General features: G+C 38.4%; 1 protein-coding gene across 1 annotated transcript in view; it reads right to left on the reverse strand.

Moving 5' to 3' along the window:
- Positions 1 to 233: 233 nt before the first annotated feature.
- med13b (mediator complex subunit 13b) overlaps positions 234 to 27,722 on the reverse strand; it is a 32,609-nt gene continuing 5,120 nt past the window's right edge. Inside the window, exons 3-30 of the mRNA XM_079885467.1 lie at positions 26,535 to 26,703; positions 23,748 to 23,893; positions 17,958 to 18,155; positions 17,107 to 17,301; positions 15,905 to 16,064; positions 15,689 to 15,796; positions 14,879 to 15,583; positions 13,348 to 13,564; positions 13,238 to 13,265; positions 13,021 to 13,142; positions 12,580 to 12,664; positions 11,751 to 11,932; positions 11,462 to 11,661; positions 8,845 to 9,749; positions 7,544 to 7,711; positions 7,240 to 7,463; positions 6,360 to 6,549; positions 5,912 to 6,278; positions 5,613 to 5,829; positions 5,338 to 5,529; positions 4,488 to 4,711; positions 4,256 to 4,398; positions 3,984 to 4,142; positions 3,694 to 3,840; positions 3,449 to 3,609; positions 2,493 to 2,657; positions 2,251 to 2,351; positions 234 to 1,116 (exon numbers count right to left, since the gene is read on the reverse strand). Of these exons, the coding sequence (XP_079741593.1) occupies positions 984 to 1,116; positions 2,251 to 2,351; positions 2,493 to 2,657; positions 3,449 to 3,609; positions 3,694 to 3,840; positions 3,984 to 4,142; positions 4,256 to 4,398; positions 4,488 to 4,711; positions 5,338 to 5,529; positions 5,613 to 5,829; positions 5,912 to 6,278; positions 6,360 to 6,549; positions 7,240 to 7,463; positions 7,544 to 7,711; positions 8,845 to 9,749; positions 11,462 to 11,661; positions 11,751 to 11,932; positions 12,580 to 12,664; positions 13,021 to 13,142; positions 13,238 to 13,265; positions 13,348 to 13,564; positions 14,879 to 15,583; positions 15,689 to 15,796; positions 15,905 to 16,064; positions 17,107 to 17,301; positions 17,958 to 18,155; positions 23,748 to 23,893; positions 26,535 to 26,703 (6,011 nt within the window). The 3' untranslated portion in view covers positions 234 to 983. The remainder of the gene's footprint in view (positions 1,117 to 2,250; positions 2,352 to 2,492; positions 2,658 to 3,448; positions 3,610 to 3,693; positions 3,841 to 3,983; positions 4,143 to 4,255; positions 4,399 to 4,487; positions 4,712 to 5,337; positions 5,530 to 5,612; positions 5,830 to 5,911; positions 6,279 to 6,359; positions 6,550 to 7,239; positions 7,464 to 7,543; positions 7,712 to 8,844; positions 9,750 to 11,461; positions 11,662 to 11,750; positions 11,933 to 12,579; positions 12,665 to 13,020; positions 13,143 to 13,237; positions 13,266 to 13,347; positions 13,565 to 14,878; positions 15,584 to 15,688; positions 15,797 to 15,904; positions 16,065 to 17,106; positions 17,302 to 17,957; positions 18,156 to 23,747; positions 23,894 to 26,534; positions 26,704 to 27,722) is intronic.

Consider the following 27,722-nt stretch of genomic DNA (forward strand, 5'->3'; position numbering starts at 1 on the left):
CATATGCACAGCCGGTCGCCTGGACACGCGAACAGGCCTGATGAGAATAGCACCATGTCATTTCACAGGGATTTGAGCAGAATAAATACACCGCAATTTCTCCCTCGAGGGCTTATCAGACCTGAAGAGTATGATGAAACCACCTGCAATACGGCGTCTCGTTTTTTCCCCTAGAAACCCAAGATATTCATTCAAAATCAAGCACGATGTGCAATGATGACGACCACAGGTTTCAAGTTTTACACACTTTATTCCTAAAACATTGGCTGCACCATCCATAGCGGCACGCAATTGTATGTACACATTTATATACACACACACAATTCTCTAAATCTGTGATATAAAATATATAATCCGACAATGTACCTCTTGTCCTCTTATTTGAACACATTAAATTGCTGTACAGGAATTCTGTAGCTACAGCCTATCTTAAAGTCCCCACCACACAAAGGTAAGAACGTGAGCTCCTGTATACTTCATCTGTACACTGTGACAGTAAAAATTGTGGAGAAAATATTTCTCTAAATATTCCTCTAAAAGCAACCTACAGCAAATTCACTTGTCGGTTCTGTAATTAAGACAATTACATATATGACAAACCATTTTCATTTAATTTAGGAAGGCAATATGCATCTTCCCGTGTTTATATAATATAAAAGGATTAAGAAATTACACATTTAAAAACATACAATAAATAAGATATATGCAGGCATTTCAACTGGATAAAACCTGACCCAAACTGCACTTTCAGGCCTTTATCAGTTCACTGAGATGGTCTAGTTCCTTTCCCTCCAGTTGTTGAGATGGACACTTGGCATAAACTGGGCAGCCTGGCATTGCCATAAGTGCGCTGTCTGATTGCAGTTGGTTTGTCCAGCCGTGTCCACAGCGTGGAGGCCTGCGACGGCAGTGCAGTGATGCGGTGTCTCTGCAGGGTCTGTTGTGAGAAATCAGGGCAACAGTTGTGCAGAGTCCCTCGTTTGTTAGAGCATGTTCATAATGAAGTTGTACATTTGGTTGAGCACAACAAAGTGCACGGGGAGACAAGAGCGCCGGTCCTGAGTCGCTGGGTCACAGGTCAGCCACGAGAGGGCATTGTACTGCTCCAGCACAAATCTGCAAACACAACAAATATGTGGTTAATCTTTTTTTTTTTTTTTTTTGCAAAGAGGAGGATATTGATTGCAGTGCTGTGGCAACGTTGAAAAAAGGGCAAGATTGAAATATGTGGTTGCGATTAAGCTGACTTTTGAGATTTACGGTTTTAGTTCACCTAAAAATGAAAATTCTGTCGTCATTTACACACCCTCATGGTGTTCCAAACCCTTGAGACACTTTCATTCATTTACAAAACACAAATGAAGATATTTTAATGAAACCTGAGAGATTTCTGTCCCTCCATTTACAGTCAATTACACCAAAAATGTGACGCTCCAAAACGTTCATAAAGAGATCATAAAAGAAATTGATCCAAGTGTTCTGAAGAGATGCAATCACTTTTTATGATGAACTGATTTAATTTAAGCCTTTATTCATATATAAACATCGATTAGCAAAAATAGACCACATCAAATATGGTAAATGAAAGCTCAAACGCAAAATAACCAATGAGGTTCAAGCAAGAACAGTTGCGCTTACATTTACCATATTTGATGTGTTCTACGTACAAGCGGTGATCGATATCTAAATGTGAATAAAAGCCTAAATTAAATCTGTTCATCATTTAAAGCAGTGGTTCTCAACCAGGGAGCTAGGTCCAAAAAAGGGTCTCAGCAAAGTTTTGGACAAAAGAGGGTTGAAAACCACTGTTATAAAGCGATCGTGTTCCTTCAGGAGACTTGGATTAACTGCTTGATTCATATGGATTAAAAATAATAAGTCTTTATGAAAAAGGTTTAGGTGTAATGGACAAATCTTTCAGGTTTCATTAAAATCTTCATTTGTGTTTCAAAGATGAAAAGGTCTTGTGTGTTTGGAATGAATTTGAAACTATCCCTTTTATTAAATCATTGATTTACTAACTATTAATAAATCATGTTTAATGCCATTAAATACATTTAATACAGTTAACAAATTTGTCTGGATGTTTCATAAGTCAGCTCCCCTGCTTGTATGGTGGAGTACTAGAAGCTCCAACAAGTATGAAATGGAACCAGCGAAAAACCCACCTGGGTTCATATTATAAATATAAAGAAATATGAGAGGCATGGGAATAAAGAGAAGAGTGACTGTAAGGTGTCCAGCTGATACCTGAGCACATCTGAGGTATGGCTGGAGTCGAGAGGGTGGGAGTGTTTACTGTGCAGCAATTCATCTGACTGCACTGACGAAACATTAAGGTGCAGAGAAGCCTGACAGGAAGACAGAAACATTCATTATATAACAACTCTGCAGATCTGTTAAATAGATTAGATTATGAATTGTGCTTTAGACAACAAAGCTGTGATGAATCTCTGGGGTGAAATGATTATTACGTTTACTCAAGAGCTCACCTTCAGGAAGAGAGGACACTGGTTCTTTGCCTGTGGGCAGGAGGACCAGAACCAGTCAGGCAGTGGACCCGCTTTAGCTGTGGACACAAAGTAGCCCAGAGCCATGGGCTGCTGGAGGATGTTGGGAGATTCGTCGTGCGACTCCATCCTGTCTGTGCTCTGGCCCTGAGGATGGGAAAGAGACCGAAAGAGGTTGAATTTAGAGGTCTATAAAACTGAGAAATTACTTCAGTTACTTAATGCCAGGGTATATTCATTTTCTGCGTTCAGCGTCTCACAAACGGTTGAGTGCACGAGCCTTTGTTTTCAAGCGCTCAAGTCACTTGCACATGTGTGGTTGTACGCTCACCATCCGCGCGGACACAAACATTGGGGCTGCACATGGACAGTGTGAGCACACGTCTGATGACGAAAATTACATCACGCGACAGTGTGGCTTTACAATACTGAAGTAAAAGGTATGGATAAAATTACTTTTATTATTCCTAAACTTATTTAATGATAGTTACAACTAGATACGAGATATACAACCATACAAAATGTAGGGGTCAGTGTGACAAAAAAAAAAAAAAAAAAAGGACATTAAATTGGTCAAAAGTGACAGTAAAGATATTTTTTCAAAGAATCATGAAAAAACGCATCAGTTACCACAAAAATCTGTTATCAACAGATAATAATAGAAATTGATTCTTGAGCACCAGATCAGCATATTAGAATGGTTTCTAACAATCATGTGACACTGAAGAAATAGCTGCTGAAAATTCAGCTTTGCCATCACAGGAATAAATTACATTTTAAAATACATTAAAAAAGATAATTGTAATATTTCACAATATTACTGAATTTTTTATCAAACAAATGCAGTCTTGTTAATCATATGATTTTTTTTTTTTAAATCTCAACTCCAAACTTTTGAAAATTGAAATTCTTCAACAGGAAAGTGCAAACAAGTTTACCTTGCTGCCATCTCCTCCGTGGTGGTAATGTGAGCCTGGTGACTGTACTGGGGAGGTGGTGGGAGAGTTGGGTAATATGTTAATGAGATCGGGGTCAACCAGATCATTCTCTGACAGCAAGTCCAAGATCCCATCCATGCCACCCATTCCATCTGTGACATCTGCAAACACAATGACAACTTATATTAGTCCGCTATAAATAATAATAAAGTAGAAGAGCTAGTGTGAAGGTGAAAGTGTCTGACCGTTGTTGGGATTGAACGCCTGGAGGCCGGCAGAAGTGGGGAACACGAGGATGTGAGTGCAGGAGGTGTCCTGAGGAGTGTTTAACTGGGACGTCTGCATGTTCAGGGTCGTGCTGCGGCCAAACACGGAGCCCGTGGACACAGAGTCTATGCAGAGATGGAGAAGGAAGGGAAATCATGACTAGGTTCTGAACTTTCATCAAGCTTTCAAAAGTTTCTAAAGGCCTGAAAAATCAAAGTACAGCCCAATGCAGAACAACTGCTCTGTGCGAAAGCTTCACATTAATTACCTGGCATGATGACAAAGGAAGCCTGTGGTTCCATTGCAACTAGACATGTGCTGAGAATGCTGGGACTGTCCGCAGCAGAGATACCGCACATCCTGCACATTTCCTTCAGTCGTCTACCGAGAGACTGCAAGTTTCGCCTACTCAACAAAATACTCCAATCTGATTGGAACAAAAACAGCAGTTAGATCAACAGCAAAGGGCACATGATGCCAAACACTTATAACTTATATACATGATTTAAACACTTAATATTGAATAATTGCAATACCTACCACGTAACTCCCCGTGACCTATCCTTCCAAGCCGGCCGATCACAATGCGCCAAGGAAGTGAAGTCATCTGTACAAGACCCAGGCACCATTCCCAAAGCTTCTGAATGCCCTGTCGTCGTGAAGAGCCCTTTTTCCTCCGAGCTCTGTGTGAAAACACACAGACATCCCAGTCACAAACAGGCTTAGGCTTGAATAAACTACACCAATCACAGACCAACTCTTGAGTGCTCACCTGTTGGGTACGTCAATGCTGATGATGCAGGTTTCCAGCAGCTCTCCGTACTGGTCAGTGCATGAGGCCAGGAGCCACCTCTGGTCATGTGACAGGCAGTAGGCCACAAACAGCACATTGTATTTCTGCGCAGCCTCTCCAAAAGTCTCACCCAGCTCTGTCTGTTTGTCCTTCACTGGTGCCAGAATGAATGGCGGTGCGTAGAGATGTAAACACTCTGGTCTCTGAGGGCGGCAAGAACCAAGAGGTCAATATTATTATTTATTACAAAGCTCGGTTTATCAAAATCTTTGTATAAATTTAATGAAAATGGTATATCTCAGGTGGTCTTAAATTATTTTGATGGCACAGACCCCAAAATAAAAGACCCCATTTTAATATATATATTTTCATGTATAAAGATGCATTTATACAGCGAAAAAAGTATATTTAATTTTTTTTTTTATAATAAACAAACAAATGTGTAAAATATCTAAGATTATACTTTCTATTAAGTTGATGATTTCACTTTTACAAAGAATGAAAATGTAAATAAATATCAAATTTGGTAAATTAGTTACATTTATTTAAATAAAGAACAACAATAACAATAATAATTTATTGAATTATTTTTCAAAAAGTTTTTCCTCTATACTATTCCAGAGACCTTTTAGGACTCCCTTGTGGACAGCAAGAATGAAATTTGGTAAATTTGGAATTTAAATCTATTTAAATAAATAAACTTCTTGTTAAATACGGTACAAATATATAATTATTTTGTTAGTTACTTTTCCACAGACCTTCTAGCACTATATTGCGGACCCTGATTTTGAAACCCCTTGCCCAATACATTGGCAATTATTAGGTGTACCTCTTTGCTCTGTAGTGCAGTGTCAATGGCCAGACCGGGGCCAAAGCCTGTTAGCGTTTTGACATTAGTGGAGGTTGGCAGACGCCGTCTGCACTGTGTGTAAACTGAGAAAGCCAGAGACTTCAGGTGCTGTGCGTATATATGGCGCTCCTCACTCCAGACCGGCTGCAGCAAGTATTGGCTGGGTATAATCTGGTAGAAGAAAACACCAGATGTTTAGATCTAAGCAAAGCGAACCATTACGTTCAGAAAGCTCAGACCAGATGAATTCTTACTTGGACATATACAGCATTCCTGATGTGAGGAGGAAGAAACTGAAGCATCTCCAGATAACAGCGGAGAAGACCCATTGTCCACACACTGGAATTGCCCCCTTGGCCTGTCTCTTCATAGCTGAAGGGGTTCACAATGTAAATCACTATGGAGGGAGGATAAGTGACGGCATGGGAGTCTCCGTCAGTCGGCACCCCCACCTTCTCTCTATCCATCGTACTGTAACAGATAAATCACGGATCAGCACACACATCTGAGAGGATCAGTAAGAATCAGATTGTTTGGATATGAAAAGCAGTACCTCTCTGGGGGCTCAGACTGGACCTGAGGTTGGCTGGTGGTCGATGAGCCGTCCCCCAGTGTCCCTGCACTCTGACCGCTGCTTGGCTGACTGGACTGCAAGCCCTGAGCCCCAAAGGAAGGCAGGGAATTGGGCTTGGAAGACGGCAAGGTACCTATGCCCTGAGAGCAGGAGGAAGCGGTGGTGGATGTGGTGGTGGTGGTCGCCGTGGCGGTTGTGGGGTTAGTGTTGGAGGTGCTGTTGGTGGTAGGGGTGGTGTTCTGAGTGACTGTGGTGGGGCTGCTGGAGCTGGAAGTTTGCGAAGAGCTGGTAGGGTTTCGTTGGGAAAGCAGTGAGCCGTCCAAAGACTGGGATGCCAGACAGGACACTGAAGAGATATGAAATATTATAGGATATCTCTATTTTTCCTCATAACATCAAAAAGCTTTCTATTTGCTTCTGTACATACCCAAGTCTTGTCGGCACACTTGAGCATAAAGTCTGAGCTTGTTGAAAGCCTCGCTGCTGCTGTTGATGGTTTTTGGGAGCCAGTCAGTGAAAGTCTGATCTGTAAAAGGCTGGGATCCAGTATCACTCACAGTCACAATGCCATCAGCGTGAGACTTGGCTATGGGCCTGTGCTGACCGAGCCGACAGGACTGCAGAACAATAATAAATCAATCAAGTTAAATTTATTTGTTTAGCGCTTTTTACAACACGCATTGCTTCAAAGCAGTTTTACAGAAAATCATGACGTTAATGTTTATAATAAATTAATAGCTTGATCTTCAAAGTCACATTTATCAGATTAGTGATGGTTTAGTTACATTTTGTGACAATACAAGCAATCAAGCAGTTGAGATATCACATACCTGAGTGTACTGCAAGTATGAGAATATATCAAGTTGGATATATGAGTATGTCCAACTTTAGAGTAATTATGCAACAAAATAAAAAAAATAAACAATCATGCAGATGAGATTTCCTATATAGTATATATTGGTTTACGTGAGTGCACTGTATGTATGCAGGTTAAGTATAATGTACTATATATCCAATTTTTAGCATATTGCTGGACGATAATATAGTTTACATTTTTCAATGACAAACAAACAAATATCTAACAATCAAAACGATTTTCTTTACAGTACATGCCACTTAATGTGAGTGTAGCGTATGCATCCGGGTAAAGGTTGTACATATAGTTGTTTTAATAATTATAATTATAATAATTATGATTAACAAATTAATAATTCGTTAAGTGGTGATATTGAGAATTATGAAACCTGTGATTTTTCAATTGAATTATTTGGTGTAGTGACATTCCGAGGTCATTAGCATGTTCTAACCTCATATACTGCTGTCAAGTCTCTGAAGAAAGTCTTGGCTCCATTAAGCAGAGTTTCATTGTCGGGACACACCACCATGTATCCGATGTCCCTCTGGGAGCTGTACGGGTCCAGCAGAAGCTTCTCCCAGTATGGCAGAGCGAAAGGAGACAGCACCACATAGTCATACTCATAACCCACCAGTAAGGTGGGGATGGGGAGGGGCTCTGGAGATTCATCCGTGCCTGAGAGAAAAGAGTTGTATTAATATACCTATATCATTTATAATCTATGCTGAGGATGGTGTCTGTTGATTTAGGCCTACCGTACGATCCCCTGCCAGCCATCTTGTGAAACTGCTGCCAGGTGAGGGGGCCCTGGACCCCCCAAGAGCGCACAGACCTCTTCTTCTGAATGGTGTCCTGCAGGACAGGCTGAAGTGACAGCAGCATCCTCACCACATCCTGGGAGAACAGCATGCTCATATCGAAAGCTGCAAGGACACAGAGAGAGAAGTGTTTTACAAACACCGGATTTTACTTCAAACAGATTTAATGCTAAAAACACTTAGTTAGAGAAAACTGTTTTATAGTTTACTGGCAGAATTTGCTATAGGTCTGCATGGGGATTAAAGTCACCATGAAATGACAATTTACACTTAAATCCCACCTCTTTCCTACAATCAACCTCAAGCTTGCATTCAGATCGGTCTCCATCCAATTAACAACTGATGAATAGAACTAAGTCCTGTCCTACAAGTGTTTTTTTTTTGATAATCTGTTTCACTTTGATGTCCATCACATTATGGAAGAAAATATATGTAGCTACTTCCATTTCATCACAACAAACAAATCAAAGGTGTTTGTATTTAATTAAATACATGTTCCTAGACTTCCTGGTTGGTTGATAGGCATGTATGTATTATGTTTCTTGTATTTAAACAGCAGAGACTGTATTGTGTGTCCAAGACAAATTTCCTTTGGGACAAAGTCTAACCTATGCTATCCTAGAAATTGTAAATTGCTATGTTATTTCAAAGATAATATAGCAACAGTTCCTCCGAAAAATAAATTATTGAATACATAAAAAAAAAAAAAAAAAAAAAAAAATTCAACAACTCCAAGACCTCTTTTTATTCAACCTCTCCCCTTCAACCACCTATCACATGGAAAATACTTTTCACAAGCCGATCAATTCCAGATGCTTTACTCCGAAATGTCACATTATGAAAGTAAATCGACTGTAAATGTTTCATGCTGACTTTAAAATATGACTTGAAATCGCTCGAAATCACTTGTCACAACTTTTTCTTTTTTACAAAAAATATACTGATATTAAAAACAACAGTTATTGAGGGGGAATAAATATTTATATTATTTATTATTTTTATTATATTATAATAGTATGCAAGAAATAAGTCTTTAAAACTTTTTTTTTTCAATCAAATTTATTTATTTTAATATTTTAATAATAGTCATTTTGAGATCTCCTTGTGAGCCCCAGCCCCCTGCTTGAGAACCACAGCTAAAACTTAAACTGAAGGAGTAGCGTAAAAATAAAAGTTAAAGAAAAGTAAAATAAAAGAATCAAAAAATATATCAACAACATCACAAGAAGAAGTCTCACCGTTGCGTTTGGCCCAGTGGTGTAAAGAGGAGCTCTTGACCAGTGTCTCATCGACTTTTCCTCCTGACATGTTGTCCATGAACTGTCTGCCGTGCTCAAGAGCCAAGTAGCAGTCACTGTAATAGTCCCTCTCCTCCAGGCGCATGGGCGGCTTGAAACTGGTGCTGAGTAGCTGGGGCCTGATGATGGGGGAGAAAGGGTTCGTGCACAGGTCCTGCAGCAGAAGGACGAGATCATCCGGGACCTGCTCTTTAAGGACCGCCCCTCTCTGAAGCGAGGCTGCACGTACAGCCTCAAAGTGCTTCTCTGTCTCCCGTCCGGCATCCGAACCCCGTCCCATGATGTCCAGCTCATCCTCCAGGAAGAGGCCGGCCCCGTTGCCATAGCGACGGTTCATGACGGCACTAAAACCGCAGGAGCAGGGGTCCATACTTGAGTACTGCGAGTCCATGTTGGGATCACTGATGTAGACGCCCACATCCGCCCCTGTGATGTTCATGTTGCAGACGCAGATGCAACAGCTGTCAAAGTTGCAGTCCTTGAAGAGGTTCATGACTGACTCGGAGAGGATGAGGGTGACGTATAAGCTGTGCGCTTCTGGGATGGAGGGCACGGTGGCCGGCTCAACTGAATTTAAAGGTCTGCAGGTGGAGGGTGTAGAGGCGGGAGAGTAGAGGTCGGAGTTCTCATATTTCAGTGAGCCCTGGACGCTGGCAGGGCCTCTGGGGGTGCGTGGGGTCCGGGGTGTCCGTGGCGTTGGGGCAGAGATTCGAGGGGTGGCGGGGGAGGGCAAGATGCCAGCGCCGCTGTTGCTGGGTGGGGCGCTGTTGGACATAAAGGTGTTGTGTGTCTGAGGGGTGCAGCTCTGGTCCTGTTCAACTGCACTTCCCACACTAGGGATGTTACTGTCAAAGAAGAGGGGGATAAAGTGTCACACGTAGTGGTCAAAATTTCAAAGCAAGTGATATTTATGGTGAGGAAAAATGGCACAAGCATACATTTCAAGCAAAATGTGTGACAAAAAGAAGTTTGTTTGGTTTAAAACTAAAGAATAGGTAAATAGGTGTATTGTCCAAAATGAAGAGAAAAAAGTATTTGGCAGGAATTTTTATTCCCCTTATTCAGTTTTTCAATTCCATTTTATTCAGTTAATTCAATTCAGGGAGAAATTATCCAATTCCAAATCGAAAGTCGCAACAGTTCTGTTTTGACCGGCCAATAGAAACAAGTAGGCATAATAAAGGGTCACTAAGATATTTTTTTACATTTATTTGATAAAAAAATATAGTAAAAAAAAAAAACTAGTTTGAAAAAGGTTTAGAATTTAAAATAACTGTTTTATGTTTCAATATATTTTAAAATGTAATTTATTCCTGTAATGGCAAAGCTGAGTTTTCAGCATCAAGAAACATTTCTTTTATCAAGTAAATACAGAGGTCACGACCTAGGCTATATTCAGACTGCAGGCAAAAAACTGATTTTTTTTGCATATACAGATTTTATCCAGGCGGGTTTTAATAGGCGATTCCAATCAGATTTTCACAGATGCATCTCAGTCTGGAAGCTCTGGCTGGTTAAATCTGATTTCAAATTGTCTTTTGCATCATTCCATCACACACGCCGATAATGTCGAAATTGGTGGTGAAAATGACAAAGTATTCACACAAAATTGAAACGGTAGTCCAAAGATTTGTCCATGACTACAGCACAGAACATCACAAACTCAGCGATGGAGGAGACTGGTATATATTGTTATTGACCGCTACTCGACAGGGCATTTATTTGAAGAGTGAGATGATTTTCCCTGCATCTGTTTTGAAAGCCTCGTCACATACAATGGTACGCCTACGTCGTTACCAAAGCAACCCATGCAGATAGGTTGGTTATGTCTGGACACACAAATCATATATGAACAATTGCAATTAATAGTGCAGAAAGTCTACCTAAAAAGATTGCTTGCAGTCAGAACATAGCCATAAATGTTGGTTTATCTGCATTTGGATAAATCCACCAAATTGGCAAACATTACAGGGATGTTTAAGAGATAAAACCTCAATGAATAAATGTCTCCCTCCTTCCCTTACAGTTTAAGTGAAACCACACCGGTGGCTACTCTGTTGGGAACTGTCTTCATAAATCCACTACAACCACCTTGGAAACACTTGGCAAGTTATTGCAAAATAGATATCAAAGTGAAGATATGGTAGAAAAACATCTCTGCATTAAAACACATTCTAAAAATTGAGTGTGCTTGGCATGAACGCTCTTGGACACATTCCTCAATTAAGGCTGCACTATCATTAATATTGAATGGCTATTTTGGGCTGGCAGCTGCATGGGCTACAAACAGCAGAGAAGAGTGTGTTCGGTGCTTATTAAAAACCTGACCCACTTACTTCAACCACCACCTGCTACATATACAAGAATCCCCCTGCTAAATAAGGTAAATCCATCTATTTAAAAGCCTTTTAGGCTTCCATACATGGCAACAAGCTGATGCTTGAATTACTCAATGTCTCAATGTTTTGTTTGTTACAAAAGAACAAACATGCAAAGAGTGTGAAGCATTAAAATCTGATTGGGAGGAAGAAAATCCCTAATTTCTTGGCTGGTGTACCTGTCCTTGTGGAGGAAGGTCATGGCTGCCATTGGGTGCAGCATCTCCAGTTTGCCGACTGTCCAGCTGGGCCTGTAAATGCACTCTTCTGGAAGCTTGATGGGAAGCAGACACTGGCTGGGCAGCATCTTCAGAGGGGCGTAAAGGGAGCAGCCGATGAGGGCTTGGCAGGACTCAGTCTTAAAGACGTAGGAGAAGTCCTGTAAATATGATAAAGAAACAAGAGTCTTGCATCACAAAATGCTTCTTTATGAGAATATTCCTGGGAATTCACAGCCTTAAGTTCTACCTTAATCTCTGAGGGTCTAGGGCTACAGAAACCCTCCTCCACCTCCATCTTGAAGTTCCCGCTGATGGCCCCATCCAGAAGAGACAGGCCAGCAGCTGACTCTGTATTGCCCATGTTTATAGGAGAGTAGCCCTGCTCCAGTGACGGAGGGGTTGGGAACATCTGGTGCAGGTCTGCAGAGCCTAGATCAATAAACACACAATGAAGGAACAGAATATTGGCACTATAAAAAGAAAATAGTTAACAGATGCTTGCCATTAACAATGTCAGTCAGTGAAGATATGTGCAGTCCTGTAATAGTTTTTGTTTGAGAAAACTGAATTTTATTTTATTTTAATAAAATTGTATTTAAATGATACAAGTAATGTTATTTTAGCATTATTTATATACTATTATAGCATTTATACATTATAGTATGTACTCTATTGGGTTTCATTTTCTTATTTCAGTTTTTGTAATAGTAATTGTAGCACTTTGACTAAAACAAAGTAAATTAGAATAGTTGCCTTAGCAACTAATAGAAATAAGTTTTTCATCTCTTATTCACTTTTTTTTTTATTAGCTTTATTTTAATTAACGAAAATTATTTTTCTCACACACACACGTATATTAATGCTAATATCAGCCGATAACCAATATGGTAGCAATACGAGGCATTCTTACAGATTTAACAGCATTATTATAAATATTCTCTATATCTGGATAATATGAACTTTTATTTACACATTCTAAACCAAACTGCTCACACACTTCCAGTAACAACAGTAATTAGATCAAATTTATTAGCAATGATGTAGATTCGGCAGGGGTTACGATGTGGAGCACATACAAGGCAGGGGGTCAGGCGCAGCAGGTTTTGGTTCTTTCCCACCAAATTTTTCCTCTGCTCCACCAGCAGCTCTCCTGGATCCAGGCTGTTTGGGGTAAGACAAAGACAGGCTCACTTTAACTGCTCCACTGATTCCCTAGTTCAGCAAATAAAGAACTTTATGAGCACCTAAGCATTTTTCTAATGAGGCAGGAGATCCAGGAACAAAGTGGGAAACTTACAACTGACCGCTCTCTAATTTGGCACTGATATGCATATCACGATATCCAAATGATTCATTACTGTTGGGGTTTCACAAACTGATTCATACCAAAAACTGACAAAAAAAAGAAAGAGTTGATTTACACTGCTTAAGTTTGAATAACAAGGCCTTTTTACTTTCCACACTCAGTTGTGTGCATTTAGGCAGTGGTTACATGGCGAGCTCATAAGAGTACTAACCGTCAGGTCATCCTCGTCAGAGTTAAAGAGGTTGTCCAGGTCATTAATGGACACAACCAGATCGGTCTCATGGATCAAGCTGGTGGTAGGAAGTGGTTTACCTCCACCTGACCCCTGGGCATCTGTGTGCAAACAAGGTTTGTTCAAGATCACAAAAAAAAATCCAGACATTTCCAAAAACACTTCAATATTTTATTTTGCTGAGGAAATAACTCACCATCAGAAGATAAACTGTCATCATCCCTCTAAAAGCACAATAAATAAATAAGACTGTTAATTTTGAGAAACACAAACAGACATTTTTTTTTAAGAGAATTACTTTCTGACCTTATTTCTCTTTCCGGTCTCCCTCTCGGGTCCAGGCTTTTTGTCTTTATCAGAGAACATAAAATCCTCGTCTCCTTCCACGAAAGCGTAAGGATCAGATTCTCGCTCCTGGTTTTCATTGCACACAGCTGCAGAAAGATACTGGTTTTTCTTATGTTCGTACATCTTCACCAGCTCTTCCGACACCTTCAGTGGCCTTTTGGAGGAGGACATAAGCCTGCAAAAAACACCCAATACTACATTACACCTCGAGTCTTACTAAATAACTGATAAGTTACACCAACGGTACTTTTTCCATCGGGTTGCTTTCAGCATTATAACTGTATTTACCATGATAGATAGATTAATTACTTAGGATGGCATTAGTAGGGCTGGAACAATGTGTCGATTTAATCAATTAAGTTGATTTGAGTGGAATGTGTCGACGCGACACACTGTTTACACACAACAAAACTTGCGCGCAGCTCAAACATACTCTCTGCACTTGGTTACAAAGCATCTCTGTTGGTTGTTTACAGAAGCCTATCAGATGGATGTACTCATGACTCGATTGGACTTGTTTATTTAAGAACACACTGTCAATTGTGATAAAACTTCCCGGTGTTATGGACATGGCCATTTTTGATACTGTCGCTGAATGCAGTTGTGACATAGATATGCATTCACGCAGGTACTTTAATCTGCTGAATGAACAAACATTTGACAAGACTCACACCTTGCTGTCAATCCCAAACAATGACTATGAATGCAGCCATCATGTACATTTGTATAACTGAGAGATGCCATTTAATTATTGGCACTTTATTTTTTTATGTTGGTATTTTTCATTTGTATTTTATGATAAATTGTTTGAATAAAACATTGGAAGATTAATCGCAGAGGTTATGGTTATTATTCATTGATAGGTTAACTTAAGGATTAATCGACTGATTAGAAAATATTTCAAATAATTGTAAAAATAATCAATACATTAATCGATCATCAAAAATGTATGTTAAATTGATCAAAAGTGACTATAAAGACTTTCAAAATTGTTCTATTAATCTGAAGATTCCTATTTCAAATAAATACTGTTCTTTTCCTCTGAACTGTCACAAAAATTTGACACTTTTTTTATAATGAGGTTTCACATACTCAAAAATAATTACATTTTGAAATAATAATAATAAAATAATATTATAAGTTATAAACCTGCACTATGGCCAGCCATAGCCACCTTAAAACATTAGGTGTGGAGCAAAAACCTTAAAGTAAACTCTTTAGAGACACTGAAGCAATGACAACTGACTATTTATCTTTTCAAGCAAAACATCATTAGGCCACACAGAGTGCACTACAATACTGGGCAAGCAACAGGAACCAGTTTAGTCTCTCTGCCCCTACCATCAACTAGTCGAAAACATGTTTTCACCCATTACTTTTCAGCAAAGCTGCCTGATGTTATTGACAACCACTGAAGCAAACGACTGAAGCTTTAAATAACATAATTGCCACAATGTCACTATTTAGTGTAGAAGGCTAAAGAACTTACTCTGTAACTGAGACAACACCGTCCTGGCTTCCGGCCCTGTTCCCATCCTCAAAGAGCGTGACCACAGGAAGATGAGGTGTGTGGAAATCTGCATTCTTCCCTCCAGGCACCCTAAAGTACTTCCAGGGGTTATGCGACATGTCCTCGTTGGGGTTTATAGCGGAGCCCATATATACGGTGGCTTCTAGGGACTCTGGGTATGGAGGTGGGCAGGCTAAGGGCAATGGGTCTAGTGGAGAATCATCTGGGGGTTTCTGGGGCACCAGGCAGGGCTCAGAGGATGGAGGATAGAAGTGTTGGTGCAAGGGCGAGGAGGAACTCTTTAGGCCGTCATTGGCATCCTCTCCGCGCTCGCAAGGGTGCGGGCTAAGTGGCGGGGGCTGAGGGGAGCCGGTCATCTCGTCAGCTGAGCTGTGCAGCATTGGGGTCTTGCTGGAGGTGACGTCGGCGTGGAGGAGGCTGGGATAGCGGCTGTCCTCGTGGCCCTGCAGACAAAGCCTGTGAACACCCTCCCCCTGCTCCAAGTTAGGATGTTCTTCACATAAAGAGCTACGGTGGTGGAAAGGCGTCTGGGGCCTCTTCTGCTGCTTGTCCCCCTTCTCCAGCTTCTCCGCCATCTTATGTTTGGTAGATGGCTGAGGAGGTTGCCCAGCAGATGGAGGAAGCCCTGGGGTGCTACATGCCCGCTGTTTCTGGTTCTTAAGCCTGGAGTGAAAAGGGAAAGATTGAAAGATCCGTCAGCTTTCATTCATTCACAAATTTTATTTAATTACATGAAATTGGTTGCAAATGTGTAGCTTTTGAGCATACCTTGAGCAACTGCACTGTGACCTTTGAGATGACTCTACAAAGTCCCAAACAGAAGCTTTGTCCGTTTCTTCCTCGCAAGCTCCGTTAGACATGGTTGAAAACTTTCTCCTGCAAAAATAAACCATACCAAATGCCTGAAGTTGCTTTGTTCATACACAATAATAATAATTTCCCATTGCTAGGTTATTTGCTCTGGCTGATTAGTATATATCATACTTGTTCTGGGCTCGGTTAACATTGCACTCCTGCCAGACTCGTTCCACCATTTGGCTGGCTAGGCGGCGGGGGATCTTGCCTCCGTGGTGACTGCTGCTGTCCACACTAAAGGCGCCTGACATAGCCGAGAGTTTCACCAACTTCTGGGCAGGCTGAGAGACTGCAATGGGAAAAAAATCTTCTTAAAACATTGCATAACTAATGGCTTTAACAGCAACTGAGAATGCAAGTGCTTTTGATTGTCTCTGGTCTTATCCATAATTCATCATTTTTAATAAAAATAAATATTATAATAGTAAAAGATTTTTTTGTCCGACACCAACATGAACAAAAAACTATTGGCCTATTCTGATATAGAAATTTGTTAGTTTCTCTCTTATTTGTAATGAAAGTAGATTTGTGCTTTGTTCATGTTTTAAATTAGCAAAGTTTATGAATTAAGGCATGCATTAATGCTGGCTATTTTATTGACGCATCATAAATAATTTCTATTGAACATGGATTGGATCCATTTAACATTCAAAAGGCCAACATAAATACATGAAATAAATAGTGCTTTTCAGGTAGGTCTAACAGTAGTTTTCAGGTACATAAAGTAGTCAAATGTAAAATAACACAGCATATTCTTCACTGTACGAGTTAAATATATATTTATCCTTATTAAAGTTACTCAGTCCAGAGTAGTGAGAAATTTTGTTTTGTTTTTTGCTGTTTGATTAACATTATAACACAGACAGCAGCGCAGCAGGAATATTAGGCTGAAATGGCCGTATAGCTCTTCCCAGATATATGGCAGCAATAATTGTTTCTCTAAGATCATTGCTGATGTATTTCCTCCTTGGCATTGTGTTAACAAATACAGTATATAGTTTCTCTGCCTCTAAAATTAAATTACAATTACATCAACAAGTTATTGTATATATTTAAAACATTATTAAATAAAATACATTCTATATATATATATATATATATATATATATATATATATATATATATATATATATATATATATATATATTCATAATAATCTAAAGTGACTCTTTCATGCTGTATTAGGACAAAAATATAAATAATCACATAACCAAACATGTTTCCATTAAATCTAGTCCAAATTAAGGGGAATAAAATTATGTAGTACCTTCAGTTAAGCATTTTGAATATTTTCTCATTTATTCAGAATAATTGAGAATGAATAGTGGTACCTGCTTGAGCCTCCTCAGGTGAAGTGGGAGGAGTCAGAGTGACCGAAGAGATGCCAGTATCTCCATGGACCATCTGACTGTGCTGACCTCCTGAGTAAGAACCCAAGGAGGTGGAAGAGCTCACCGTGGCCATTACCGGGATGTCCGACTGGGCCACCAGCACCAGGTTCGCTGGGTACACCATCCTGACCCCAGCTGCACCACATAAATTATTACTCACACTACAGATCATTTGATATGACCATGAACTTACAATGGATGTTTTTCAAACGGAAGGCTGCATCCTACAAAGGATCCTTCATTTCGCGTCGTTCATCCGACCCGTTTTTGAAGGATGCATCGGATGTATCCTTCACGGCTTTAAATCACCCACAATCCTTTGCACACATTTAAATTCACGAAAATAAACTGACGGAAAATGAGTCTGTACTGAGCTCGTCTGAGTTTATTATGAAATTTAAGACAAAAATAATGTTTTCGAACATGAAATCATAGATGTAATCTTTAGTTTTGCTGTAAATGAATCACTAACACTAAACTGACAATAATGTAAGCCACTGGAAGACCTATTCACTATATTGCATTAATAGAAAGCCAGTTAATATAAAGATTTGTAATACAAAGTATTTTATGTTTTAATAGTATTTTCATGTCATGACATTGGGGGCGGGAACATGTGTGACGCAGCCATGCATACTTACATTAGACCGTCTCATTCTAGCGTTTAATCGCTGAGGAGGACACTAGCCTATGCCTCAGAAGGACTGGACTAGGAAGGACGCAGTCTCGGTAGGAAGCAGCCTTCCGTTTGAGAAACACCCAATATGTACAGCTGAAAGTTTCATTCTTACCAACAACAACTTCAACAGCAGCCAAGGAATCATCCTCCCAGTCAAGGTCATCCATCTTGTCCTCAGTGACCTCCTTGGTGTTGGGGCCTATGGGATAGAACTGCTTCCATTCTTCGATTAACTTCTGGGTCGGTGGGTCTGAGAGCTTGAAGGACTGGCCCGTCAGAGTCCCACTCAAACCGTACGGAGAAAGGATCACTGGGGTAAAACAGGCAGCGCATGGAAAATTGTGTCAATGTAAATGCAAGAGTGATATTTCTTTGTAAAGTCTCTGTTCACTTTGTGGTAACATGAGAACAATGCTTTGACCATGAAGTAAGCCATAAAATGAAAGTCAAAAGCTCTGCCAATATTTCAGACTGACAAGTTCACACTAGATCTGAAACGGGACGAAAAATGCAAAGAGGCATTTTCTTTTTGAAGCATCATCAAACACGATTTTGGATGTTAACAGATATTTCTCGTAATTATTCATGATACCACAATCAAAAAAGCTTGAAAGTTATTGAATACAAAAGTGCATTCACGTTGCTGATACACAGAACAAATTCAAACAGATTGCCATTTATTTGAGCATTTCAATTCAAGACATACATTACCATTTAAAAGTTTGGGGTTGGTAAGATTTTTAATGCTTTTGAAAGAAGCTTCTTATGCTCATCAAGGCTTTATTTATTTAATCAAATATATAGTGTAAAGTTGTGAAATATTATTACAACTTGAAACCATTTTTCCCTTTAATATATTTAAAATTTTATTCCTGTAATGGCAAAGCTAGATTTTCACCATACTCCAGTCTTCAGTGTCACATGATCCTTCAGAAATCATTCTAATATGCTGATTTGCTGCTCAATAAACATTTCTTATTATTATTTTAGTGGAAATCATGATACATGTTTTTCATAAATGTTCATAAGAACAGCATTTATTTGACATAGAAATCTTTGAAATGTTATACATTTATTTACTGCCACTTTTGCCAAATAAAAGAATACATTTCTTTGAATAAAAAAGAAATCTCTTACTGACCACAAACGATTTAACTGTAGTGTAAATTGACTGTCTTTTTGCAACATATTTACAAAACAATAAAATAATATATTTGTGAATGTGAATTGCAGTGTGCATATTTGGTCACTCCATTAAAGCAAAATGAAAGTAACTGGAGCACAAACAGTTGTTGCATTATCTCCACTCCTACAATTTCTGCAGCTTTCCTACACCTACAATTACACACTATTCAAATCTGTGGTGAGATCTGATCTGCACTGAAACGGAGAGTTTCATGACTCTTTAACAAACCAAACAAGTCAAGTGAAAACTTGGCATGTCCCTACATGGGTATGAGTAATAAAAATGAAATGCAAAAAGAATTAATGTTTCTAATAGGCTAATTAAGCACAATTGTGAAAAGCAAGAATGATACTCGTTTCAATCATTTAAAAAAAACGCACTAGCTACATTATCAGTAATTTTCCGTGAAGATAAACATTACTTGAGAGGATGTTTGGCCCCAGAATACAAGACAATAAAATATGAAGGGATAATAAGGAGGAGTGTACTTGGCATTCAACATCATTGCTTTTGCAAAACCCATCTAACAAGAGTCTAACATAAGCATTAGATTGCCCTCTGGGAGACGGTTAATGAACTAACACATGCCAGACAACTGAGCACAAGCCCTGTGAACAAGCTCTGCCAAAGTCAATCTTCAGCCATTACAGTGACAACAACTGGAATAAAACAAAATTAAATCAATCCGTGACTGTTTGCCACTTATAATGCAGCACAAAAAAGCTTTAAATAAAGATGTCATCGCCAATCTTGAGGAACCAGAAAGGACTCTTTCTTTAAAATAAATGTCTGGTTACGAACATTCTTTAAAATATATTCTGTGTTCAACAGAAGAAAGAAACTCATACTGGTTTGGAACAACATGACAATTTTTATTTTTGGTGAACTATCCCTTTAAGTTATGGAAGCTTGTTCTGAACTCACAACAAAAAATTTGAATTGTAAGATAAAAAGACACAATTTCCTTTGTGTTTTTTTTAATATTCTGTGGCAGAAACAAGTTTCCATAGTTTCCATTCCATATTATATCACACAATTCCGAGTTTATAACTTGCAATAATAAACCCAAGTTTATAACTAGCAATTCTGACCTTTTTTCAGAAGAAAAAAAAAAAAAAAAAAAAAAAGGCAATTGCTAGCAGGGCTTTTCCTGGTTCAAAACTAGGCGGAGGTGGTAAAATCCTGATCATGTATTTTAATAATAAGATAATTTAACTTGTATTTTTCGTATACCATCATATAGCCTACTGTGTTTCCCACAGTATTTTTTTGGGTGGACCTCGGTACCTTTAGGGGGGTCCGGGGACATGCCCCCCCGGAAGAAAATTTTGAACATTTTAAAGATAAATTCATTAATCTGGTGCACTTTGAGTCTCCCGAATCCACTGTTAAAAAAAAAAAAATAATCCACCCGCCAACCACCCAAACCTATGATATTCTTTGATTTAGATATCTGCATCTGATCATCACATTTCAATTATTCAAATTCTCAGTGTTAAGCATGATACTATGGTAAAATATCACACTGAAGTAGGCTGATTTAAAAATAACAATTATTTAAAATAAAAGTTCTTCTTTTGGCAAAATTACATTTCCTTAATAGCCTAAACAGAGGCTTTACTCCCTTCAAACTTAAATCGTCAATGTTTCATTAAATCACTGTTTGAAAACACTCTTAATCAGAATAATTTTTTTACCTTTATAAAGGGCTCCATCTTTCATTTCAAATTCTTAAATTTGATCAATACATTCAATTAGAATAATAAGACACTAGGCTGTTACCAATCAAATGAAATCATTTACATTGAAAAAACACAACTGTATTAAATGAGATTATTAATTGAAATATTTAAAATTCTCTTTCACTCTTCACGTGTCTCGGACAAGCGTTAATGTCGAGCCCTGATATGTTTTCCTTGATTGGTTTTCCCTGAAGTGTTACGTTGAAAACGAAAGTAAAAGAGTGACGCTCGTTCATTGCGTTTTACCACGATGAGAGTTCCGTGTATTTAAAATCAACACATTATAATGATTTATCTGTCATCCACCCTCGATTAATTGGAATGTTATGTTTTGAGATTTGTAAATTAAGTTACCTTTTAATTTTTTATTTTATTCCATGGTGAAAACAACCTTGCATATTAAGCCCTACAAAAACTCAGATGTGACTTTACAATCCTTTTTGGCAGGATGCCATCAATAGATCAGACATTAATTCGCATTTAACCTGGAATTCTCCTTTAAAATTTTTTTTTTTTTTTTAAACAGCGTTTCCAAAGGTTAATTAAGGAATGACGTGGATTACATATAGAAGAACAGGTTGAGGAGAAACACAGATGTATCTTGTTCAGGATAAAACATACTGTTCCAAGCGGTAATGCAAGTCACAAGCTTGTGAACTCAGCACCCTGGAGGGAACGGTGGTGATGTAACAGAGCTGAAAACAGGAGAAGTACTGAATCTGGAAAACACCTCATCAGGGCCACAGTGGGGCTACACTGAGATAATGACTACCACAAGAGAAGCAGCGTCTCAGAGGTGTTAACATGATGTAGGCCTGCCATTATTGCGCCCTTGAGCAGAGGAGAAAACGTTTTTGCCACAAGTCTGACTGCCGAGGCACTGACAAACCACAAAAAAGACAGCAGAACAAAAGAGGGGGTTTGTCATCTTTTCAGTTTCAACAATAAAGCGTAAAATTCCCTCTCAAGTCTACTGTCATCATGTGCTTCATGGTGAACACAAAACTTTTCACTCTTTCTACTAGGGCTGGGTATTGGCACAAATTTCACAATTCGATTCGATTTCGATTCACAAGCTTGCAATTCGATTCGATTCAATATTGATTATTTTGGATATCAGGTAGGCTAAAATACATTGCAAATTTTTTCAAGGAAAACAAATCTCTTAACTATTATTGTAAACTATGGGAGTCAGTTGTAGCTATAGGCTTCATTAGCCTACTATAATTTTGAAGGTAAAAATTAACTGAATTGTATACAAACACTTAAAATACACTTATTTATTTTTATAATAATAAAGTTATATGAAATTATATAAAAATTTGAATGGTGGCTGTCATAAAAAAATTCCAGATTTATTCAAACATGCATTAAATACTGAAGAACATTAAAAATTATAATGAATATGTAATATTGTGCATACCGGTATATATAACAAAATGCTCCTCTCTAGAGTTAATTTTTCTAGCTGACTAACGAGTTTATGGTCACTGGATATGTTTTTTCTGAGGTAAATGTGACGTTACATGACATTATTTACTAATGTCTTTCCACGGTTGAAACACTGATTGAGCGATTCCATGTCACATGATACGGACTTCAATAAGTTGTACTCTATCTTTTAACACACTTTCAGATGCTCATTCATTTTTATTTCGCGCTGTAACTGGTATTATTAAGGCGGAAGAGATGATCATGTGCGCTCCACACTGCTGCAGCTCTCGAGCTGAGCTGGGCCAGAGCGATCTCACGCCACAGCGCCAAAACGGTATTTATGTTTTTGAATTTCGTAAGAAAATGGACGTAATTTGAAATCTGAGACTTTGTTTCATATCAATAATAACAAAGCTCAAAGATTATTGCGATTTATTGGATGGGATGCGCGCAACAATGTTCCATTCATTTATCAACTGAAGACAGGATGACTAATCGATTCTTGGGATTTAAGAATCGATATCGTTTCGTAAAAATGAGAATCGATTAAAATCGAGAAATCGATATTGTTTACCCAGCCCTACTTTCTACAGTATATCAACATAACTGTGGGACTTATAAAAAGAGTTTAACAGGATTTTTTTTTTCACATAGACACATAAGTCTGGTTCACATTACAGCTTATTCTGGCCAAGATTCAGGAAAGTGCCACGGAACTGGTTGTTTTTTCCCTACTTAAATCTGAAATCGGATTCAGTACAACCACAAAATATAGGAACACTAAGGTTCATAAGTTTAGGGTCAGTAAAATTATTTTTTATGTTTTTGAAAGAAGTCTCTTATGCTCACCCAAGGCTGCATTTATTTGATAAAAAATAAAGCCAATAAAATGCATATGTTCTGAAATATCATTACAACTTAAAATAACATTTCTATTTTACATTTTATTTCAAAATGTAATTTATTCCTGTGATGGCAAAAGTTGAAGTTTCAGCACAATTACTCCAGTCTTCACTGTCACATGATCCTTCAGAAATCATTCTAATATTGCTGCTCAAGAAACATTTCTTATAAATATTGAAAACAGTTGTGCTACTTAACATTTTTGTGGAAACCATAACACATTAAGGATTCTTTGATGAGCATAAAGTTAAAAAGAACAGCCTTTATTTGAAATCTTAGAAATCCTTTGTAAGATTATAAATGTCTTTACTGTCTTCAATTTAATGCTTAGTTAATAAGTATTAATTTCTTTACTAAATAATTCTTCTTACTACCCCATACTTTTCAATATTGTATATTATATTATGATTATATTGTACAACAAGAAAAAGAAAGGATATTCATTTTGAGATTTGCTGAACGGGAATCAGAAAAAATCAGGAGCTTAATCAACATGGTATCAATATATCATGAAAGAATCCTTATTTTTGTGTGCAATATCCATTATACAGCTTGTGCAAGTCCTGAGGTTGAGACTACAACAGCATGTGAAGCACTGCAGGTTTCGACTGGACCTACTGATCAGTAATGCTCCTACCTTGAACCGAGCTGCTGCTCTGCTGGGCCAATGTCAGGTGCTCCTCACTCAACAGGTAGACAGGCTGGTGCTGGTTAATCTCCACGCTGGTGCACACGTTACTGTCTCCATGCACGAAGAATGTGAAGGAGCAGGACAGGTGTTCACTGCAGAGAAAGAGGAACAAATGGAGGATTACTCAAGGACTCTGGAGTCACAGCCTGGGAGAAAGTAGCACGCTTCCTGGAGGTCTCTGGGAATGGTGTGTTGACAGCTGAGGTCTACACAGTGTGTTTACAGGCGTAGTTTCCTGAGAGCTGCAGTTAGTGACTGAACCTTGACCAGGAGTACTATGAAAAGAAATACTAGGACATTAGATACGCGAGTATACTATTACAAGTTCAGAGAGTCATCAATTAACTTCAACTTTGAAGTTTTATCAAAAAAAAGTTTAATTAAATTCTTGAACCCATAATGAATGTGTCATAGTCTGACTTGCTTTGTAGCACACATTCTTAAAGTTAACAACCTAACACCTGTGTGTGTGACCTGCGGGTAGAGTAAACAGCTGTTACTGTGTAACCAAACATGCAGATGATGAGTGATCAAACTCACGCATTCAGGAAACATCAACTACTTTTGAAACCTACTTTTTTACAGAAGCCTTAGTTCGATAGACTTTTTCCCATTTATTTTCTCCATATGGATTTTAAAAAATTACTGATTAATTATGATATAACAAACTTTCATTTGAAGCAAAAAGCAAAAATCTAAAATAAGGGACTGAATGAAATGCAATGATGAAGCAAAGCAAATAACAAAATAAAAGACAACAGTAAAATATAAACAATAGGTTATTAATCATTAATAATAAGTATTACAAATGTACTGCTATATATGTTTATTTGCAATTGCATAATATACAAAGAGTAGTCTGTGTTTCCCATGGTGACATCAACTTCTCTGATAGGTGGATTTCTCAAATTATTATTATTTTTTTAAATAACATTCAAATCACACCGACTTGTGGCTTTTTCAGATGCTTTAAAGTCAGCATGAAACAAAAATTCACTGTAACTAGAACCAGGAAGACTAATTAATTAGTAAAATAAAGCCTGTGGTAAGCATAACTTTGACGTTTTGTTCTACAACATAAATTACACCAGCCTTCCCATCAAATGCGGGCAAATAAATAAATATATATATATATATATATATATATATTATATATTATATATTATATATAGTGTGTGTGTGTGTATAGATAATATGATTTTCAAAATGGGCACATCATTTTCCACCAACCACAGGATTGATTTTGTAAAGTTTATTTATTACACTGATCCCAATTGGCTTGCCAAGTGTTTATAATAGGTTTGAGGTCTGAATGTGGATTTGGTGGCATTTTTGGAGCTCTAATGATCCATGACAGGTCTGAATTTGTACAATAACAAACATTTCAATACAAAATCTATTTAATTTCTGTTGCACTGTAATTATAGATACTACAGACACTAACGATCTCTTTGATGGCATTTACAATTTGACTTTCCAGAACTTTCCAGTGGGAGGCTGGGAGCATTGCCTCTTTGCATGCCTGAACAGTGTAGTCCATTCTCATTCAAAAACACCAACACAGAGAACCAGAACTTCCTGCCTTTAATCCAACAGTGCATGCGCTCACTGGAGTGATCGAGTGACGGCCCCTAGTAACACCAGGGAGTACAGTGCCAGCATCACTTTGTGCAGTGCCAGGCACGAATGAGAGAGAAAGAGAAAGAGAGAGAAATGGGAAAGTCTGCATTCCTCATAAATCTGTTAAGTACTCTTACGAGTGTCATGGAGTCTCCACACTTCAAAGTGTGTACATACTACCACTCAAAAGCTTGGTGTCGGTAAGATTTTTTGGAAAAGAAATTAATACTTTTATTCAGTAATGATGCATTAAACTGATCAAAAGTGACAATACATTTCTAACATTACAAAAGATTTCTATTTCAAATAAATGCTGTTCTTTTGAAGTTTCTATTCAACAAAGAATCCTGAAAAAAATCCTGCTCAATGTGACCTAACAGCATTCAAGCTCCCTTGTTCCACGGAAAAAACAAAGCACCAGACATGCTTGACCACGAGTATCAATGTTTATCAGGAAGAACTCTGGATGTTTGGCATATTTTTAAGTTCAGGCAGAGCTGAACAAGTGAAAGCGAAATGGTGGTTCCTGTTGACCTACCTAGTGTGAAACCACAAAGTCAGTGTTTTGTGAGAAGAGTAAACTCTTCATTAAAACTTTGACATAGGAAACAGCTACACTTTCCAGCTCTTGCATCCTTAACTTACACAGAGTGCACTGCACACACACCCACAGCAGGAAGCCATATCCTCCAACCCACAGACATACCACAACACCTCTGCCCTGAGGGAGCCAAAAACGTCTATGCAAATGAGACAAATAATTAGATGGACTGCATCTTTTGCCCCTCCCTATAACATCCAAATACTTAAGACAGGAGCTTCAATGGAATGATGACACGCTTTGGTGCAACTCTCACGAAAACAGAGTATCCCAGGAGGAAACACAACAGTATTGCTGGCTTCTAGAGCAGGGGCTCTTCCCCCCACAAGGATGCCAACAGCCTGATGTCACTCGTCTGCTGCGACAAACAATGAGGATCATGCTGTTAAAAGCGGCAGCTTACGGCATGCATCCACATCGCTGGGCATGAAAACACACCAGGTTATCACCGTAACATAAACAAGTTGCACAGCTACTGTTTCAATCAGCGGTTCGCACAACGTGTCTTTTACCTTTTATTGATGGGCTTCTCATCCTTCTCGTAGGGTTTGACGAACCACTTGCCGATACGGATGAAGGATCTGTTCATGAGGCAGCGTTCCAGCAGGTTATGAATGGCTTTGAAGAGCAGCGTTCGGCATTCGTAGGTCAGGCCGCTATCCCATGAACCGTCCTCATTACCTGTGCAACAGACGACAGATTAGTACTCTATTACGGGGTTTTTTTGCATTGAAAATATTTTAGCGGCCACCAAAATTAATCTTTGTCAAAGGATTCTATTTACAGAATGTTAAGCTTTGCAGCCACAGACATATCAGTTGATTGTGTGAACACAATGGATAATCAGATGTTTTAGAATCCGTTGTAGAGAATCCGCTCCGAGTTTTTGTTCAGTGCGAGTTCTGCACATTTGCGAATCCTTTCATTATAACAAACAAAGTATAAAATCACAATGTCAGTAAGAGATTCATCGCACAGCCAAGACAGCTTCAGTGATTATAACGGGAGTTTTCGGAAGAGTGCAGCTTTGTGTACCTCGCGTTGTAATTGACAGCTTCAGTGAATATAATGGCAGTGGTCTTTGCTCAATTTATATCGCAATATATATTTTTGATGCCGCTAACTACACATTGCAAAGTTTCTGGATTGACAACTGTATTTAAATGCCCAATAGAATCCAATTGACAGTGACAACCATAGCAATGGACGGAACAAAACAATCTGATACTGTACGCAAAAGGATCTGTGCATTAAGTCTTGGAGTTAAAATGCAAACATATAACATATACATACATATAACATACATATGTACATATAAATTTACGGATTTTTAAATTTACGGATAGTTCTAAGCACTTTGTTTTATAATCTGTCCTGACAGAGATGATTTTTTAAATTATTTCATGAATAAATGGGATAATATTATAAACTTTTTTTTTTTGCATTTATTTTGGATTTTATTTATTGTCAGTACTGGGCTCGCAGTTTACATGTGTTGGTTACTTTGAAGTGTGTGTGGTTGGCAGTGTTTGTACGCCACAACCGTAGACCATTCTTGACCCATGAAAAACCCTGTATTATACCCACATGCACATGCTCAACTGCTGCTGGCCCAGCTAAGTGCCTAAACATCACTTTTTAGTTAACCATAATGCATTCAATACAGACAGAAAGATACTTTGGGAGACCACACATAAGGC

This window comes from Squalius cephalus (genome assembly GCF_949319135.1).
Source record: "Squalius cephalus genome assembly, chromosome: 11".
NCBI classification, from domain to species: domain Eukaryota; kingdom Metazoa; phylum Chordata; class Actinopteri; order Cypriniformes; family Leuciscidae; genus Squalius; species Squalius cephalus.